Source organism: Lissotriton helveticus, chromosome 8 (assembly GCF_964261635.1).
Source record: "Lissotriton helveticus chromosome 8, aLisHel1.1, whole genome shotgun sequence".
Classification (NCBI taxonomy): Eukaryota; Metazoa; Chordata; class Amphibia; order Caudata; family Salamandridae; genus Lissotriton; species Lissotriton helveticus.
In genome coordinates, this window is record NC_136069.1 from 733,909,542 (window position 1) to 733,928,137 (window position 18,596).

The 18,596-nt window shown below is 46.6% G+C and overlaps 1 protein-coding gene across 1 annotated transcript in view; it reads right to left on the bottom strand.

Moving 5' to 3' along the window:
- The window catches only part of COL4A2 (collagen type IV alpha 2 chain), a 732,177-nt gene that overhangs the window by 111,218 nt on the left and 602,363 nt on the right, over positions 1–18,596 (bottom strand). Inside the window, exon 37 of the mRNA XM_078657554.1 lies at positions 9,291–9,398. Coding sequence (XP_078513680.1) covers positions 9,291–9,398 — 108 coding nt within the window. The remainder of the gene's footprint in view (positions 1–9,290; positions 9,399–18,596) is intronic.

Consider the following 18,596-nt stretch of genomic DNA (forward strand, 5'->3'; position numbering starts at 1 on the left):
ATTGGAGTAGAGTGGGGTGGATTGTAGTGGGATGGACTGTATAAGATTGGAGAGGGGTGGATTGAAATGGGGTGGATTGGAGTTGATCGGTGGACTGGAGTGGGGTGGGCTAGAGTGGGGTGGACTGAAGTGGGGTGGGGTGGAATGGCATGGGAGGGGGTGGAATGGAGTGGGGTGAATTGGATTGGTGTGGGATAGGGGGATTGGAGTGGGGTGAATTGGATTGGCATGGGGTAGGGTGGGTTGGAGTGGAGTAGATGGGATTTCAGTGAGTGGATTGGAGTGAAGTAGATTGGATTGCAGTGTGGTGGATTGGATTGGAGTGAAGTAGATTGGATTGAGTTGTGTGGATTGGATTGGGTGGACTTGATTAAGGGGATTGGACTGGGGTGGGGTGAACTGGATTGGGCTGCATTGGACAGGTGGATTGGAGTGGGTAGATTTGATTTGGCTGTATTTGGGTAGATTGGATTGGGATGGGGTGAATTGGATTGGATTGGGGTGAGGTGGATTGGACTGGGGTGAGGTGGATTGGATTGGAGGTGGCAGATTCCTTTGGATTGGAGTGGGGCAGACTGGAGTGGAGTGGATTGTTTTGGATTGGAGTAGGCCAGACTGGAGTGGTGTAGATTAGAATGTAACAGATTTGTTTGGATTGGAGCTGATTGTAGTGGGGCAGATTGTAGTGGGGGAAATTGTTTTGGAGTGTGCCACATTGTTTTGAACTGGAGTGGGGCAGATTGTTTTGGATTAGAGTGGTGCAGATTGCAGTGGGGTAGATTGTTTTGGTTTGGAATGGGGCAGATTGTTTTGGATTGTTGCGGGCAGATTGTTTTGAATTGGAGTGGTGCAGAGTGTTTTCAATTGAGTGGGGCAGATTATTTTGGATTAAAGTGGGGCACATTGGTGTAGGGCAGAGTGGGGTGGGGCAGATTCTTTTGGATTGGAGTGGGATGGATTAGATTGAGGTGGATTTCGGAGGAAGTGGGGTAGATTGGAGTGGGGTGAGGTGGACTGGATTGACGTGTGGTAGATTGGATTGAGTTGGCTTGGGGTGGATTGGAATTGAGTGGGATGGATTGGATTGGAGTTGGATGCTTTGTGGTGGAATGGAGTGGGGTGATATGGGATGGAGTGGGTGGATTGGGGTGAGTTGATTGGATTGGAGTGGGGCTGGTTGAAGTAGGGCTGATTGTAGTGGGGCTGATTGTAGTGGGGCAGATTGTTTTAGATTGAGTGGGACAGATTGTTTTGAATTGGAGTGGGGCAAATTGTTTTAGATTGGAATGGGGCAGATTGTTTTGGATTGGAGTGGGGCAGATTGTTTTGGATTGGAGTGGTGCAGATTGTTTTTAATTGAGAGGAACAGATTGTTTTCTATTGTAGTGGGGCAGATTGTTGTGGGGCAGGTTGTTTTGGATTGACCTGGGGTGAATTGGGGAGGGTGTGTGGTGGATTGGATTGGATGAGGTAGATTGGACTGGAGTGCAGTAGATTTCACTGAACTGGCTTGGGGCGGACTCGCTTGGTGAGGGTGGAATAGATTTGAGTGGGGTGGATTGAGGTGAATTGAAATGAGGTGAATTGGGATGGAGTAGATGGATTGGGTTGAGGTGGTTTAGATTGGAGTGGGGAGAATTGGAGTGGGGCTGACAGAAGTGTGCCAAATTGTTTTGGATTGGAGTAGGACAGACTGAAGTGGTGCAGATTAGAGTGGGGCAGGTTGGTTTTGATTGGAGCTGATTGGAGAGGGGCAGATTGTACTGGGGCAAATTGTTTTGGAGTGGGCCACATTGTTTTGAACTGGAGTGGGGCAGATTGGAGTGGGGCACATTGTTTTGGATTGGAGTGGTGCAGATTGGAGTGGGGCAGATTGTTGTGATTTGGAGTGGGGTAGATTTTGTGGGGCGAATTGGGGAGGGTGTGGGGTGGATTGGATTGTGCGAGGTACATTGGACTGGAGTGCAGTAGATTTGATTGAACTGGTTTGGGGTGGATTGGCTTGGTGTGGGGTGAAATGGATTTGAGTGGGGTGGATTGTGGGTGGTAGATTGAAGTGAGGTGAATAGAGATAGAGTGGGTGGATTTGGGTGTGGTGGTTTAGATTGGAGTGGGGAGAATTGGAGTGGAGCTGACTGAAGTGGGGCAGATTCTTTTGGATTGGAGTAGGACATACTGGAGTGGTGCAGATTAGAGTGGGGCATGTTGGTTTGGATTGGAGCTGATTGTAGTGGAGCAGATTGAAGAGGGGCAGATTGTAGTTGGGCAAAATGTTTTGGAGTGGGCCACAATGTTTTGGACTGGAGTGGGGCAGATTGGAGTGGGCCAGATTGTTGTGGATTGGAGTGGGGCAGATTGTTTTGGATTGAAGTGGGGCAGATTGCTGTGGGGCAGACTGGGGTGGGGCAGATTGTTTTGGATTGGAGTTGGGTGGAGTAGATTGGGGTGGATTGGGGAGGGAGTGGGGTGGATTGGATTGGGGTGAGGTGGAGTAGTTTGAAGTGTGATAGATTGGTTTGAGTTGGCTGGGGTGGATTGGACTGGAGTGGGGTGGATTGGAGTTGAGTGGATTGTGGTTGATTGGAGTGGGGCGAATTTGATTGGAGTGGGTGGATTGGGGTAAATTGATTTGATTGGAGTGGGGATGATTGGAGTGAGGCTGATTGGAGTGGGGCAGATTGTTTTGGATTGGAGTAGGGCAGATTGATTTGGAGTGGGGAAGATTGATTTGGATTGGAGTGGTGCAGTTTTTTTTATTGGAGGGGGGCAGGTTGCTTTGAATTGAGTGGGTCAGATTGTTTTGGATTGGGGCATATTGTTGTAGGGCAGATTGTTTTGGTATTGGAGTGGGGTGGATTGGGGAGGAAGTGGGGTGGATTGGGTGAGGTTGATTGGACTGGAGTGCGGTAGATTGGATTGAGCTGACTTGGGGTGAATTTGCTTGGGTTGGGGTGGAATGGATGATTTGAGTGGGGTTAATTGTGGTGGATTGAAGTGGGGTGAAATGGAATGGGGTGGGTGGATTGGGGTGAGGTGGTTTAGATTGGAGTGGGGAGAATTGGAGTGGGACATACTGGAGTGGGGCAGATTGGAGTGGGGCAAATTAGAGTGGGGCTGGCTGGAGTGGGGTCAATTGGAATGGTGCAGATTTGTTTTGATTGGAGTGGTGCAGATTGTTTTGAATTGAGTGGGGTGAATTGTTTTCGATTGGGGCAGATTTTTTTGGTTTTAGAGTGGGGGGATTGGGGAGGGGAGGGAGTGGGGTGGATTGGATTGGGTGAGGTAGATTGGACTGCAGTGCAGTAGATTGGATTGAGCTGACTTGGGGTGGATTGGCTTGGTGTGGGGTGGAATGGATTTGAGTGGGGTGGATTGTGGTGGATTGAAGTGGGGTGAATTGGGATGGAGTGGGTGGATTGGGGTGAGATGATTTAGATTGGAGTGGGGAGAATTGGAGTGGGCCATACTGGATTGGGGCAGTTCGGAGTGGGGCAAATTAGAGTGGGGCTGATTTGAGTTGTTCAGATTGTTTTGGAATGGCCTGGGGCAGATTGGTGTGGGGGGCGATTGTTTTGGATAGGAGTGGGCAGATTGGAGTGGACAGATTGTTTTGGATTGGAGTGGGGCAGATTGTTTTTTGACTGAGTGGGACAAATTGTTTTGGACTGGATTGGGGCAGATTGTTGTGGGGCTGGTTGGAGTGGGCCCAATTGGAGTTGGGCAGATTGTTTTGGAATGGAATGGTGCAGATTGTTTTGGATTAGAGTGGTGCATTTTGGCGTCGGGCTGATTGTTTTGAATTGAGTGGGCAGGTTGTTTTGAATTGGAGTGGGGTAAATTGTTTGGCATTGAGAGGGGCAGATTGTTTTGTATTGGAATAGGGCAGATTGTTTTGGATTGGAGTGGTGCAGATTGGAGTGGGGCACATTGTTTTTGATTGGAGTGGGGCAGATTGGTTTGGATTGGAGAGGTGCAGATTGTTTTGAATTGAGTGGGGCAGATTGTTTTGGATTGGAGTGAGGCAGATTGTTTTGGATTGGAATGGGGTGGGAGTGGGGTGGATTGGATTGGGTGAGGTAGATTGGATTGGAGTGTGGTAGATTGCATTGATCTGGCTTGGGGTGGATTGGCTTGGTGTGGGGTAGAATGGATTTGAGTAGGGTGGATTGTGGTGGATTGAAGTGGGGTCAATTCGGATGGAGTGGGTGGATTGAGATGAGGTGGTTTAGATTGGAGTGGGGCATACTGGTGTGGGACAGATTGGAGTGAGGCAAATTAGAGTGGGGCTGGTTGGAGTGGGGCCGATTGGAGTTGGACAAATTGTTTTGGAATAGACTGGTGAAGATTGGTGTGGGGCAGATGGTTTTGGATTGGAGTGGTGCAGAATGTTTTGGATTGAGTGAGACAAATTATTTTGGACAGGAGTGGGGCAGTTTGTTGTGGGGCTGGTTGGAGTGGGGCCGATTAGAGTTGGGCAGATTGTTTTGGAATGGTGCAGATTGGAGTGGGCAGATTGTTCTGGATTGGAGTGGGCAGATGGGAGTTGGGCAGATTGTTTTGGATGGAAGTGGTGCAGTTTTAGACGGAGTTGGGCAAATTATTTTGGACTGGAGTGGGGCAGATTGTTTAGGATTGGAGTGGGGTGGATTAGATTTTGGTAATGTAGATTGGATTGGGAATGGGGTACATTAGATTGAGCTGGCTAGGGGTGAATTGAATTGGTGTGGGGTGGGGTGCGTCCTGCAGGTTTGTGGCAATTCCAAAACAAAATATTTCTAAAGTTGGTTCCTACCCCCACAAGGTCTAAAAGTTCAGAGTACCTCTACCCAGCTCCCTTATACCATTTTTTCTTTTCATTTTCAGGACATAGCCACTGTCGCCCAATGTCTTGTAATGACAGTAAAAAATAAAACACAAAATCTGAATTCTCAGATAAAGGACCTAGCTATGAAAACAAGGATGAATTCCCGCTCAGGCAGAGTCAGGACAAATGATAAGGAATGAAAAATGTCCTTTCTTGAGTCCCCTCACTCACCGGGTTTCCCCACGGTGACATGCTTCATAGGGGCCATCCCAACCGGCTGCGGGTTGAGGCGTGCTACGACTTGCGACACTACATAGGAGCACTATTTAAGTGAGTGACTATGTGTAGTGCAGTGATGTAGGTGGAGTGGTGGGGTAAAAATACCTAACTAGTGGGCGAATTAAACTTTATTCAGGCTCCTAGTGGATATGTTAAAAACGGGGTTGTTCTATAGGGTTCCTGTCTGTAATGTGTCAAGGGTCCCTAGTGGACGTCAACTCGTTTCGAGCGTCCCCAGTGCTCTTCTTCTGGACAAACAGGGTCCAGCCCTGCGTGTACCACTCCTAAAAAGTGACCTAAAGTGAGGAAAAATTAGTAATGCTGCAAAAATTAAGCAGGCAAAATTAATACATACAATGCACTGATCATGTAGTATCTGTGAAATAGAAATAAAGACACAATTATCATGTACAACCTACTCCTTGTGGTGTAGGTTGCTTCCTTAAAAACTGCCATACAACAGTTCACTCATCTAAAAGGGTTTTAAAAAAAAAGAAGGTATGTACAGTAGAAGTACATAAGTGGATTAGTCGTAGCAACAAACTCCATTTTATATAGTTTGTTACCAGCAAATATGGTCCTACATAACTCAAAACCAAAAACCACATAGTCAATATTAGTGAATGTGCCTAGAAGTACCGTTTTCTTAAAAATGTTTAGATAATGTATAGTTTAAAATATAAGTTAGGAAAAGAAATATAGTGTTAAAAAGAATTATGTGACTAATGTATCTAACTGGATGTCTCTTTTATTAAATAGAACTTTGTCCTGATGAAGGTGTCATCATAAAAACCGAAACGCTGCGTCGACAACCTGTATTTTAATGTTCTTTATGTGAATTGACACATTTTTAAACTTTTTAGTGTGGCACTGTATTTGTATGTTAACAATTTACTGTATGGAATAAATTGTACAAATCATTTTAAATATTGACTCGATCGTATCTTGAATTTTTAATTTGTTTCTTTTGTAATGTGGTTGCAACATTAGGGGGTTCTTGAGTTATGGAGGCATATATATCACATCTTCCACTTTTGGAAACATAGGGAACGTTTCTGTTTTTTGCTTATGACTCCTTGTCCCTGATTGGACCTGTAAGGAGACCTCCTTTCTTTCTTAATAATTGGGACTCAAGAAGGGACATTTTTCCTTCCTTATCATTTGTCCTGACTCTGCCTGAGCGGGAATTCATCCTTGTTTTCATAGCTAGGTCCTTTATGCGAGAATTCTGATTTTGTGTTTTATGATTGAACTAGGAGGGTGGACCTAGCATATCCCTCTTTCTCCCCCCACTTTTTGATTTTGTAATGACAGTAGCAGTATTTTTCTTCATGTTGCAGCCAGAGAATCAGAGTGCAAGCTTGTGTGGGAGTGAGAAGGTCAAAGGGGAAAATAGCCCCCTCTGCCAACTAGATCATTCTATTATTTGAGGTGTCATGCCTGCAGAACTCCTGTGGGTGTAATGCAAATCTAAGCATCCAGATATAGATACATTTCTGACCTAAATTTCCCAAAAACGAATGAACAAGTTTACAACAAATCACAAAAAGCATGCTGTCTGGGTAAAGAGTTCGCTTTATGCCAAATCCGGTTTAATTCCATTCAGCCATTTTAGCTGTAGCGGTGTCTAAAATTCCCTACGGAAATTCCTCCGATTGATCGATCACCACAAAACTTTCATGGAGGAGAAGAGGTGGAAGAACTTTTTTGGGGAAAGTTTCATGAAGATTTGTTAAATGACACCAAAGTTATTTGGAAACTCAAAAAATTAATTTCCTACAGTAACTAGGTTCTCACTATGACTACACGTCTATAAAATCAGGACCAGACTAGGAACCAAAAGAAGTCCTGGCAAAAATGTACAAACAAGTCTCTCTCCCTTCCTTACTCCTTTTCTCCTCACTCTCTCATCTGTCTCCTCTCTGTCCTCCATTTATTTCCAGGAACCCTCCAAGCCTCCCTTGCCTGCTCTGATTTCCTAGAGAAGCTGGAAAAAGTGACGGAGTTGCCCCCTGCCCTAAACACCTACCTCCAAAGGTTCCAGCCCACTGGGGAAATAACTGGTAGAAAATAAACAGGCAGTCCAGGCCTGTATGTAACACCACAGTGGTCACCACTGTGTATTATAGTCAGGTCAGAGATTCCATTAAAAAAGCGTCATTATTTTTCAAATTACTTTGGTATCGTTCGATGACTCTGCACAAAACGTTCGAGAAAAATAATTCAGCCACCTCAACTCCTTCAGGGAAGGCTTTGCGCTAATCCCTCTAGCAAGGGCCAATAAAAAGGAGGGTCTCAAAAAATGTATTTCTCATGTTAATTCTGATAGGAAACTTTGCTCTCTGATGCAGAAAATATGTCTCAACAGACTTACACCATATTTAGCAGAAAATTAGAACTTATGTGCTTTATTGTGATTTGGTGTACATCCATTCAGCCAATTTTAAGAAAATAGCTTTTAAAGGAATGATTGGGATGGGCATGAATGGATTAAAATGTTAGGTATATATGAATGGTTGGTTCCATGTTACTGAAAATTAATAAAATAAGACCTTCTGATTGGGTGTGGGAGCTTTTTCTTCAAACGTCCATTTCATTACCGCAGGAGCGGTCCAAGTTCTGGGGTACTAAGCGACATGATTGGCTGGTTGGAACTCTGAAAAAAATGTTGTGGCTGCCACTACAGGATTTGAGAAATCTATCACTGTTGCCTGAAAAGCTTTTAATATAGGACACAAGGGGGCAGGGTAGGAACACCCTGCCCCCCAGGTACTTTTGTGGCTGGGAAATCAGAGAAAAATTATTTTGGCAGTGGGTACAATGGAACTCCTACGGTTCGCAGTGTAGCCCTCCAGTGAGGAACTGCAAAGCTACTGAAGGAGCTGCTCTACAAGCTTCCACCTCATGGTACTGCAGCACCATGCAAGCTTACTTGGGGAAGCTTGCATGATACTGTGGTAGCAATGGGTGGCAGCTTGCAGGAGTACTGCAACACCTGAAATTTGTTCATAAAAAAAGGAGACAAAAATGCATGTTGGGTGCCCGTGGAGGGTTTGAGCCCACGAGGAGTTGAATGTTGGCCCTGGGGCCAACATCCCACTGCACACAGCCAGGGAAGTTCTGAAAAAAATATTTAAACCTTGTAAATGTACTCGCTACATAGAATTTGTCGATAACACTATAGTACAACAATTTAACATGGGCACGTGCCCAGATATCCACTGGTGAATAATCTGTTGTCAACAGAAGCTTAGATTTTTTGCAACAGGTTTTGGTTATAAGCCTCAACCTACTTTCAAACATATCTCTTCAATCCACACAAGGTGCATTCAGCCTTTACCTTGTTTAACATGGAGTACTTCTTGCGCCCAAAACTTTAGTGATTTCTAAGTGGTTCACCATACAACTTTCAACACGCACAACCACACTTGACTCCAAGACTCATGCTATTTACATGTTGTGCACCCACACATATACACTCAGTAACTTTATGCTTTATATATGAAGATGGTGCAATTTGACATGTCATCAATGATGACATTTAACATGTCATGAGTGATGTTTTACGTGAGCTATAAGCAGTGCATTAGCTCAGTAAACTATAACTGGTACATCTCAGTGGTGTTTGGTATTTCAACATAAGGTTTGATCTCATTTCAACACCTAACTATAACATCACTTTAACCTTTGTTTATTTCAAAGATATGTAGTCAAGGTACACACAGGTGGAGTTAAGCAAAGTAAAATATTTACTTATATATTCTTAATGTCTTAATATGTTGGTCCTTGTTATTTTGGTCTTTATGTTTTCATAGCATGGTATTCAGAGATCAATATTAAGGTGGAATACCATCTTTATGTACATGTATCTGAGCAAACATGACCTGCCAGTGCTTAAATCAGTTAAGTTCCCTATGCAGCATTATTAATAGAACTATGGTTTATCTTCTTGTTTATAAATCTGCAGCATATGGGGTAATTTCAACTCTAAAAGACAGCAGGGACACCTATTATTTGTTGTAATCTGCAGAACTGGTAAAACTGAAATTAAACTGATGTCCAATGAACGTAATGCAAACAATGAAAACATGCACGATAGGCAGAATATGCTTATTACTTTCTGAAGAATAGCCAAACGGTTCACTACACCGAAACAGCTACAATTTTGGGCAAAAACGAATAATTTAGTTTGTTATATGTGTCTTACCTGTTGGACCGAATTCACCTGGTTGACCGCGTGACCCTTTCATTCCTTCAATTCCAGGATATCCTATGTCCCCAACATTTCCTCTTTCTCCAAAAATTCCCTTTACCCCTGTAAGATATAATAACCGTTATATTTCAGTTAAGTGTTATTGTCTTATGCTTAGGGTATTCAAATTTTTGTAACACTTCAATTTAGTTCAAACATATGGCATTACAGGCATCTGCTTTTACTAAGGGAGAACAGCTGCAAGTTCTCTATTTTCAAAGGAGCCATCCAAGTAGCAGATCTGTACCTAGCTTGGAGAAATGTCCTTCTAGCCTCTCCCTTCAAGGCAGCTTTCACACCAAAAGCCCGACAATGGACTGAACCTTGTGGGTAAGACTCTGGGCATCATAGCAACATGAAAAACATTAACCCATCTGCTCACGAGGAAGACGAGGTTTGCTGGGATACTCCAAAGCTGACAAACAGACCATCACAGAATCAGAAAGTGGAAGAATGTGACATGTAGATCCTAACAGCTTGGGTAACATTAAAAAGATCTCCGATTCTCTACATCCAGAGTGAGGATCACTTAGTTCTAGGTTTGATGGAAGCAACCACCACAGTAAAACATGCTGAATTATTTTGTGAGGAAGGTTTCCAATTGATGGAACATATGCTGGACCAAGTGTAGGTGACCCATAGCACCACTAAGACACAGGAGGCCTTTAACAACAGAAGAACAGAAAACCTAAGAGCAGTTACACTAAGACCTACAAGGTTTCCCACAGGAATACTCTTCGCAAGACCAGGACTCACACTGTCCCTTTGCATTTGTACCCAGTCCCTCAATGAAGTGTGATACTGATTCAACAAGTCAGTCACTATGGAAGTCTTGAAACTGCTTGGGTAGGAAGGCAGCACTCAAATGAGTATGGAACTGAGCCCCACCCCTAAACTCTAGATCCTGGAATGGCCTCATGTAGGAATTCTGGAGTTTAAGGAGAAATCTCTGAAGGTCAAGAAGCCAACATCTGTCTGTGACCTTTACTGCCTCGTACAACAGAAGCGTTAACTAGTCAGTCGTTCAGGTAAGGATGTACTAAGATTTCGGCATTGTGAAGGATTGCCACCAAGCAGGCCAGAACCTTGGTAAACGCTGTTGGTATGAATTGAGACTGAATGGCTGCACTTAAAAGTACAAATGAATCCCTTGTACCTAACTTATAGAAACCTTTAGTGAGAAGGATGCACCAGGATGTGAAGATGAGCATCCTAGAGGACTATGTCAACCAACTGCTCAAATTTGGGATCAAGGGACTTATCAATTATAATGTCCAATTTGAAGTGATAGTTCATTGGTTTCAAATTGATGATTAGGCAGTAATCTTTGGAAAGCTTCATCACTAGGAATACTGTTGTAATAAATTACCGTCTAACCCCTGAAGGGGGAGCAGTTACCATCACCTTTTCCTATACCAAGCATGCAAACTCCTGGAGGAGAGCTAGCTGTCCAGAAATGGTTATTCACATGTGAATGAGAACAGAACCAGAATTTGGAGGTATGTAGACGACCAGTGAGTAACCATGTCTGATTATGCCTAACACCCAGTTATCTGAGATGGAATCCTCCCATAACTGTCTGAAGAGGAAGAGATGAGCCCCCCCCAACCCTGGTCCAGTTACAAGAAGGAGATCTACATCTCTAGGACTTCTATTGGGTATTGGCAGAAGAAGAAGTGACCAGTCTTTTGGGCATAGAAAGAAGAAAGCTGGAATTTACTGATAGATGCAGGGGGTGAAAACGGTTCTGATGATGTCTATGTTAATGGCGGTGTGAGGTCTCTGGACTGATTCTTGAAAATCTCAGCATGTTTCAGATTTTTAAAGGCCTATCTTAGAAGCTCCTTTAAATTTCCTTTGAATAGGATAGAATGTCTAAAGGGTAAACTCTGCAGAGACACTTTTTCAGCCTCTTCAGCCTTTCATTCACACAAATTGCCCTGTCTCTGGATCACAGCATTCAATCTGGTGGCAAAGTTAGGCACTTGGGTCCATCATAGGTGACACTTGAAGGAAACAGCCTAAAATTCTATGCGGGCCAAGATATCTGCAAATTTCCCCACATCATGAGAAGTTGGTGCCACTCTCTGAATTTCTTTAACAAGAGACTGAGAGGACTACACAGCACAAATACGAGTCCTGATGATTATATTCAAAACTTTATAACTCTTCACAGGATCTGCCACCAAAACATTACCAGTGACTACCAAGGAGTGACCTGACTAGTTGGCCAAAATGAGGTCCAGACTCAACGTCGAAGTAAGGTCCAGTTCTTGCTTGGTCAAATTGAGCTTTGGAGAAACTGAATGAAACTGGGTTATTAGTTGTGCAGGATGCAAGGACTGCACAAGTAATAGGTCCACAATTTTCCCCTCACTGGGAACCAACACCCCATTGCAGTGCTTGATGCTCGTGGGGTAGCAAAACAGAGAAGTCCAATGCCTACTCAAGGTAGGTGGTATGGGCTTGTAATCACCACACGCTGGCATTCAATAACAACACTCAATGGCCCTGGAAAGACGCACAAGTCCTGTGGTCAGCTATAGACAGGGTCCTCAGTCCATCAAGGCGTCTGGCGGCTTGTCCTTCCAGCTGTCCATAAAGTTGCCATTATTCAAGTCCAGGGCCCAACTCTTGGTCTCCCTTGTGCAGGAGTTTAAAGGGTGGGTGGAATGTTGTAGGTGCCAGGCCCTCCCAGGAGGCCACATCACAACGCCAGCCCTATCTGAATCCTCCTGCACAGCATGTTGGGATAGTCCAATATGATGCAGTCAAGTGGTCTATGTGTACATCTCCTCTCGGGGCCTCAGTTCCATCCTAGCTGACATCACTGCCAAGGACTTTCCCATCAAAACCTCAAAAGGGAACCCCTCTTCTGTTGCCTCTAAATGTGTGGGCTTCCTTCTTTGTTTAGTGGACCTGGGCTGTCCCATTCCCAGTATAGTGTGACAGCTAATTAAAAGATGCGGATTTAGCTCCCCACTCAGGAGCTGAATGAAGCACTCCTTTTGTGTGGGGAGGCCTTTCTTCCTTCTGCCAAGGAACAGAATATTTAACTTGGCATAGCAGGGTGACAAAATACTGGAAATCTGATCATGAGCTGAGCCAGAGAAACAGTTCATTTCTGGAAGACCCATAAAATGTACATGAATGTTTTGGGACCTGCATATTCTAATTTGTCGTGCATGTCCCACCCCAGATTGATACCTCACTGGACTGTGTAGGCATAAGTGGAGCAAAACTGCAATTTAAGGCAGATTTTCCCCATGTGTATAATACAGAGACACTGCAGGTATCCAGTAAGGCCTACTGACTTTACCTATGACTGCCCACAACAGAAACTTTATCAAAGCCACCTTGCCAGGACCCTGCACTTACGCAGAAGAATATCAGTGACATTTTAGTTTACAGACATTCATGGAGGATGAGGCACTTGAAATTGTTGAGATTTGCTAGTACTGCACATATCAGTAGTTGAAGACTGTTCCCAATATTTGAAAAGTGAACGCATGTGAGAACATTTGACAAACATGCCCCCTGGAGTTGGTTCATGGTCAGGATCTTCCTAGCCTCATACTTTACAGATGGACAAGATGACACAGAGAAGCAAGATGACACATACCAAACAGATCCAGGTGACAGAGAGTAAGGCAAATGATACTTCAAGGGTAACTTCTATACCAGCTGCATGCTCCTTGATCTCTGAAAGGCTTATGTCAGGGAAACAATCAGTGCTTGATTCTGACTCTCGAAAGTAGGCAGAGTGAGTACAGGTTTTTCGCTTTGACTCTTTTCAACTCTATCATCCAAACCACCACCTTTGCAGATATGGTGTTGCTGGGAGGAGTATTTGCAAAGCTCCATGTTCATCAGCTACTAGAATCTCACTGAACCAGGGCTTCAAACCTCTCCAATTATTCTCCTGGAAGGGCCCAATGAAGCCATCCTACTGTCTGAATGAAACTGAACGTCTATAGTAATAAAAGAGGTCCACCTCATATGCCAGGCTGCACATTAGTCAGTGACAGAGGATAGACCCCAGGAACTGGGCAAAGAGAGATGCATAAGAAAAAGGTCCTTTCTTTTTTCCTTCATATATAAAAGATCGTGTTGAGATTTCTGAGAACCACTCAAGAATCCACCAATTTCTTGTGTTTCACAGTGGCCCCAGCAAGTGGTGACTCACCTATGTGGGTGTTGAAACTTTGCTCTCTCTATTTTCTACCTTAATTGTTTTGTTAATAGTCCTCAACAATAACTATTTTAAAAACTACTTGATTGTCAGCTCAGGTTGGTGGCTTGTGTCAGGCACATGCACTGGGCAGCACTTTAAAGCCAGTGTCAGCCACTCTAACAGCTGTCAAATACCATGCTGATGATCTCACATTCCTGATGTCTATGAGGCCATTAGCCCAGCAAAGCCGCTTCCTCCTGCGCTAAGATGCACCCCATGATGAAACACATGAAGTTAACACTGGGCGGTTCATGCCTCAACCCCCAGCAGCATCTACGTGTCACGTCAGTCATGGCAATGGAGTCTTGACACCCCACTCCCTCACAACTTATCACAGACTCTGGTCAGTAAGCCTCATTGATCCCACCCCACCCTGTGATGTCCTGAACCAGGTAGGGTTGAAGTAGTTTTGAGACTGCAGGCAGGAAGCTGAGCACTGAAGCCTGTGCAGTGCATCAGTAGAAGTTGTGATGACTACTACGCAGGCTCCAGTTTTTGGATCCGTGTACTTTACTAAATGCAGTAGTCCTACTCCTGACTGGATACTGGAGTAGTGCACACTGTGTAGTTATGTTTTGTAGCTTTCTGTTTTCTCCAGTGCCTCTGGTATGCTAGTCAAAAGCCCTTATTCCAGACCCGCAAAAACCACAGGTAGGTGCTCAGGAATTACAGGACTGTTGGGTTGGGACTTAGGAGGCAGGGAAGTGAGAGGGCAAACTCCTCGCCAGTAATCTCCTCAGAGTCTTGTCCAGGGTAGGGTGTGATTTTCCATACTCACCATGGACAAGAGTCTAAGGAGAAAGGCTCTATGGCCCAAGATGTTAATTGTGCGACCACTAGTACAGCACTAACCTGAGATTCCACAGAGAACTGATTCAGCTGAATGACCTCTATACTGTGTCATTCAGAGTGGGTGGTATTGTGTCTTTTCCTATTTTATTAAATTAAACTTTGTTGTGTACTGCCGACCACTGTCTAACTGAAATGCCTTGTTTTGTGTGTCTTTTGTTTTGTAAAACAGGCACTGAGTCTCAGAAAAAATCCAACTATTCATGTGTGACGGGGTGGGGTTGCAAGCTCCCGACGAGGGGGTTCGGACTACGGACTGGTGGTCAGCCTCCTCTGTTTCACGTACCTCCGTTCCCTCTATGCAGCACCCTGACCGCCCTGAGGGAGAGGACTGGACCACTGGAGACCCGGAGTACTGGAGGCCGACGAGGGAAGGAAACCCGCACTACGCCTTTAAGGGATGGGAACAGTCTCCAGCTGCCACGCCCCTATCGACGGACGCGCAGGCGTCAAAAGAGCCCCGGATGCAGGAAGCGTCGGACAGCGTTTCCCTGGAGAGGAGTGGAGCCGAGGAGCGAGTGAGCCGTGACACCGAAGCCGAGGAGAACCTAGCGAGAGCCGGAGAGGAGTCGGAGAAGCCAGGAGGCCATCGGAAACACGAGCCGCCCCGCCACACTCCCACAGGAGGAGTGTGGCTCCAACAGGTACGGGGTCGTATGGCGGGTTGGATGGGACAAAGAAGCCTGCCTCCCGTAGAATAAGTGTACAGACCCGTGTACAGCTGCATCCCTGACCTCACGTGCACAAACCCTCACGAGTCACTCTCTTATGTAAAGACACTCGAGCACTGGTTTCCCTCACTCCCGGTCCCTAAACCTATCGAGCCTAAAACGAGCCTAATACTTGCTTTCTCTTCTTCCACACGGGACGCCCTGGTTCCTGAGAAGACCGGACCCGAGACCGAGCCATCCTGGATCCTCCCCAGTCAGCATCCTACGATCCGGCCACTTTTGCCCGAGAGCGCATCACCAGCAGACAGAGAAAGACTTATGCACAAATAAAGCCCTCTTTGAAAAGCTTATTCAAGTTCTCTGCCTCTGCTTCCGGGGAATCGTCCCTCAGGGCCTCAACTAGAACAGCAGTAGCTGACCCTGTCCCCAAACCCTCTCTCACCCCTCCACAACTGGTGTCAGAAGTGGGATCAGAAGACCAGTCCATCTGTGCCATCGAGATGGATGCCCTGATCCAGCACATCATCAAGGGACAAGAGAAACTCGAGTGGGCAGTCGAAAGACAGCTGACCTCAGCCCAAGCCGACCGCGAGTTATTCAAATCCACCATCTCTGCCCAGATCGAGAGCCTGAAAAACGTGCCGCCTCCCGCCATATTGCCCCTGGGAGAAGCCCGGGTGCACTCCCCTCATCCCTCAGGCATTTCCTTACAGAAGTATCTGCACGGGGAGGACCCCGACGCCTTCCTGATGAACTTTGAAAGGGCCACCAGGGCATTGGGATGGCCCGAAGAAAAATGGCCTTTTTTCCTGGCAACTTTGCTCACGGGAGAGGCACAGTCTGCCTATCAAGCTGCGAACCCTTTAGGGAACACCCCATACACGGTTATAAAGGGAGTGATCCTAGATCACTTGGGGCTTGACCAGGAGGCGTACCGAGTGAAGTTCAGGAAGGAGAGAGGCCTTCCCGGAGAGAACCCGAAGACCCTCTTCTTCCGCCTCAAAATGGCCGCAGACAAATGGTTATCGCCAGAAGCGTGCTCCAGGGAGGAAATCCTGCATAAAGTGTATTTGGAGCAGTTTATGGAAGCCCTCCCGTATGCCTCCCAACGATGGTTACGCCAGCATTCTGGCTTAGGGATCGAGCAGGCCATCGAAATGGCGGCCAACTACGCCAGAGCGCAGCCCAAGAACCCCTCCTGGGACCACGAGATAGCAACGAAGCATCCTTTGCCCATCAAGCCGGAGAAAAAACCCAAACCCGTTGGGGAATCAGGAGGTTTCAAATCCCCCCCAGGAGCGGTGTCCCCCATGTTGAGAGGGCCGCAATGTTTCGAATGCGGTGAATGGGGACACATAGCCCGCATGTGTCCCCGTAAATGAACCCCCCTGAGGAACCAATGGAGGTGGGGTATCTCCCCCGAACAGTGCTATATTCCTCCGAATTGGGGTCTTCTTTCTACGTAAGTATGTGGATGAATGGCTTGCAGGTGAGGGCACTGTTGGACTCTGGGTGTAGACAGTCGGTGGTGCAGGAACAATTTGTTTTACCTAGCCAGTATGTCCCCGGCGCCCTTGTACACATCAGATGTGTCCATGGGGATGTCAAGCCCTACCCCCTGGCTGCTATCACACTCACCCCCAAGGAGAAGGGTCCCTGTACGGTAAGGGTCGGGGTGGTGGATTCTTTACCCGAGGATGTCATAGTAGGGGTGGACAATCCTGACTTCCTTTCCTTGTTCAGGAACTCCCTAGGGCCCTCCAAGCACTTAGGCGGCCACCCGGTACCCCACTATCTTGCCCCTGAGCCGTGGACTACAGACCATAGCTTCTGTTATGCTCAGGCAGAAGACCGGACTCTATTCAATGCGTGGGAGAGCGCCCATGAGCATCAGGGAACACCATCCACCGTCTACCCTCGTTTCAGCATTAGGAACGGATTGCTGTATCGTCAGCCCCAGGAGACCAGCCAGCCCCAGTTACTGGTACCCCGTTCTTTTAGAGACCAGGTGCTCTTCTATGCCCACACGCACCTGACCGCTGGGCATTCGGGCAAAGAAAAAACCACGGAGAGTATCCTACGGTATTTCTTCTGGCCGGGTATCTACAAAGAAGTGCAGGACTACTGCGCTCAGTGCGAGGTGTGCCAGAGAAAAAACACGCACCGTCCAAGCGCCGCGCCGTTGTATCCACTGCTTATCATGGGAGTTCCCTTTGAACGTGTCGGCATGGATTTAATAGGCCCTCTGCCGAAAACTGCAAAAGGACACGTATATGCGCTGGTGATAGTGGACTATGCCACTAGATTCGTGGAAGCATTTCCGTTAAGAGCCCCCACTACAGCAGCCATTGCAGACCGGTTCGTAGAGCTGTTTTCCAGAGTGGGGTTTCCCAAGGAAGTATTGACGGATCAAGGAACGCCGTTCACTTCCAAACTGATGAAAGAGATCTGCAAGACCCTGCACATAAAACACCTGAAGACCTCTGTCTACCACCCCCAGACCGACGGGCTGGTGGAACTGTATAACCAGTCCCTGAAAAACGTTCTCAAGAAGATGATGACCTCGGAAGGACCGGACTGGGATCGACTGTTACCCCTGGCCCTGTACGTGCTAAGAGCCCAAAAGCAAAGCAGTTTGGGGTGCTCCTCGTTTGAGCTCTTATACGGACGGCACCCTAGATCGCTATTAGAAATCACTAAGGACCTGTGGGAATCAGAGGAGATACAGGAACAAAAAGCCATCCTCGATTACACCATGCACTTGAGGAGCCGGCTTGGTAAGTTGAGGGGTCTTGCTGCCTCCAATCTGGAACAGAGACAAGGGGAGCAAAAGAAAACCTACGATAAGGGGAAGAGACTGAGGCGTCTTTCCGTGGGGAAGTGGGCACTGGTGTTACTCCCCTCCATAAGCGGGAAAAACAAGAGCGAATGGCAAGGACCTTACCAAGTGGTTGAAACCATAGGGGACACGACGTATAAACTACGACTGTCAGCAAGAAAAACCCAAAGCTTCCATATCAACCTTCTCAAAGAATGGTTAGGTCCAGCTCCTAGAAGCGTGCAGTCGGCTCATCTAGCACCGGGGTATCTGTCCACTGTAAAGCAGCTAGTGGTGAACCCCGAACTGACCAATGAGAAGAAGGGAGCCCTGCATCATGTTCTGCTTCCCTTTGCTCCTATCTTCTCCGATCTGCCTGGAAAAACGAGCCTCGTCGAACACCACATCAACACCGAACAGGGAAAGATCGTGAAACAAAAACCATACAGGATCCCTGAGGCTCGGCGCGCCACGGTGAAGAAGGAAGTCCGGGAGATGCTGGACCTGGGAGTGATCAGGCCCTCGAACAGCGACTGGTCCTCCCCGATTGTGATGATCCCAAAACCCGACGGGTCCAAGCGGTTTTGCATGGATTTTCGGGCGCTGAACACGATATCCTCCTTTGACACCTACCCCATCCCCAGGGTGGACGAACTAATAGAAAAGATCGGTGACGCCATGTACATCAC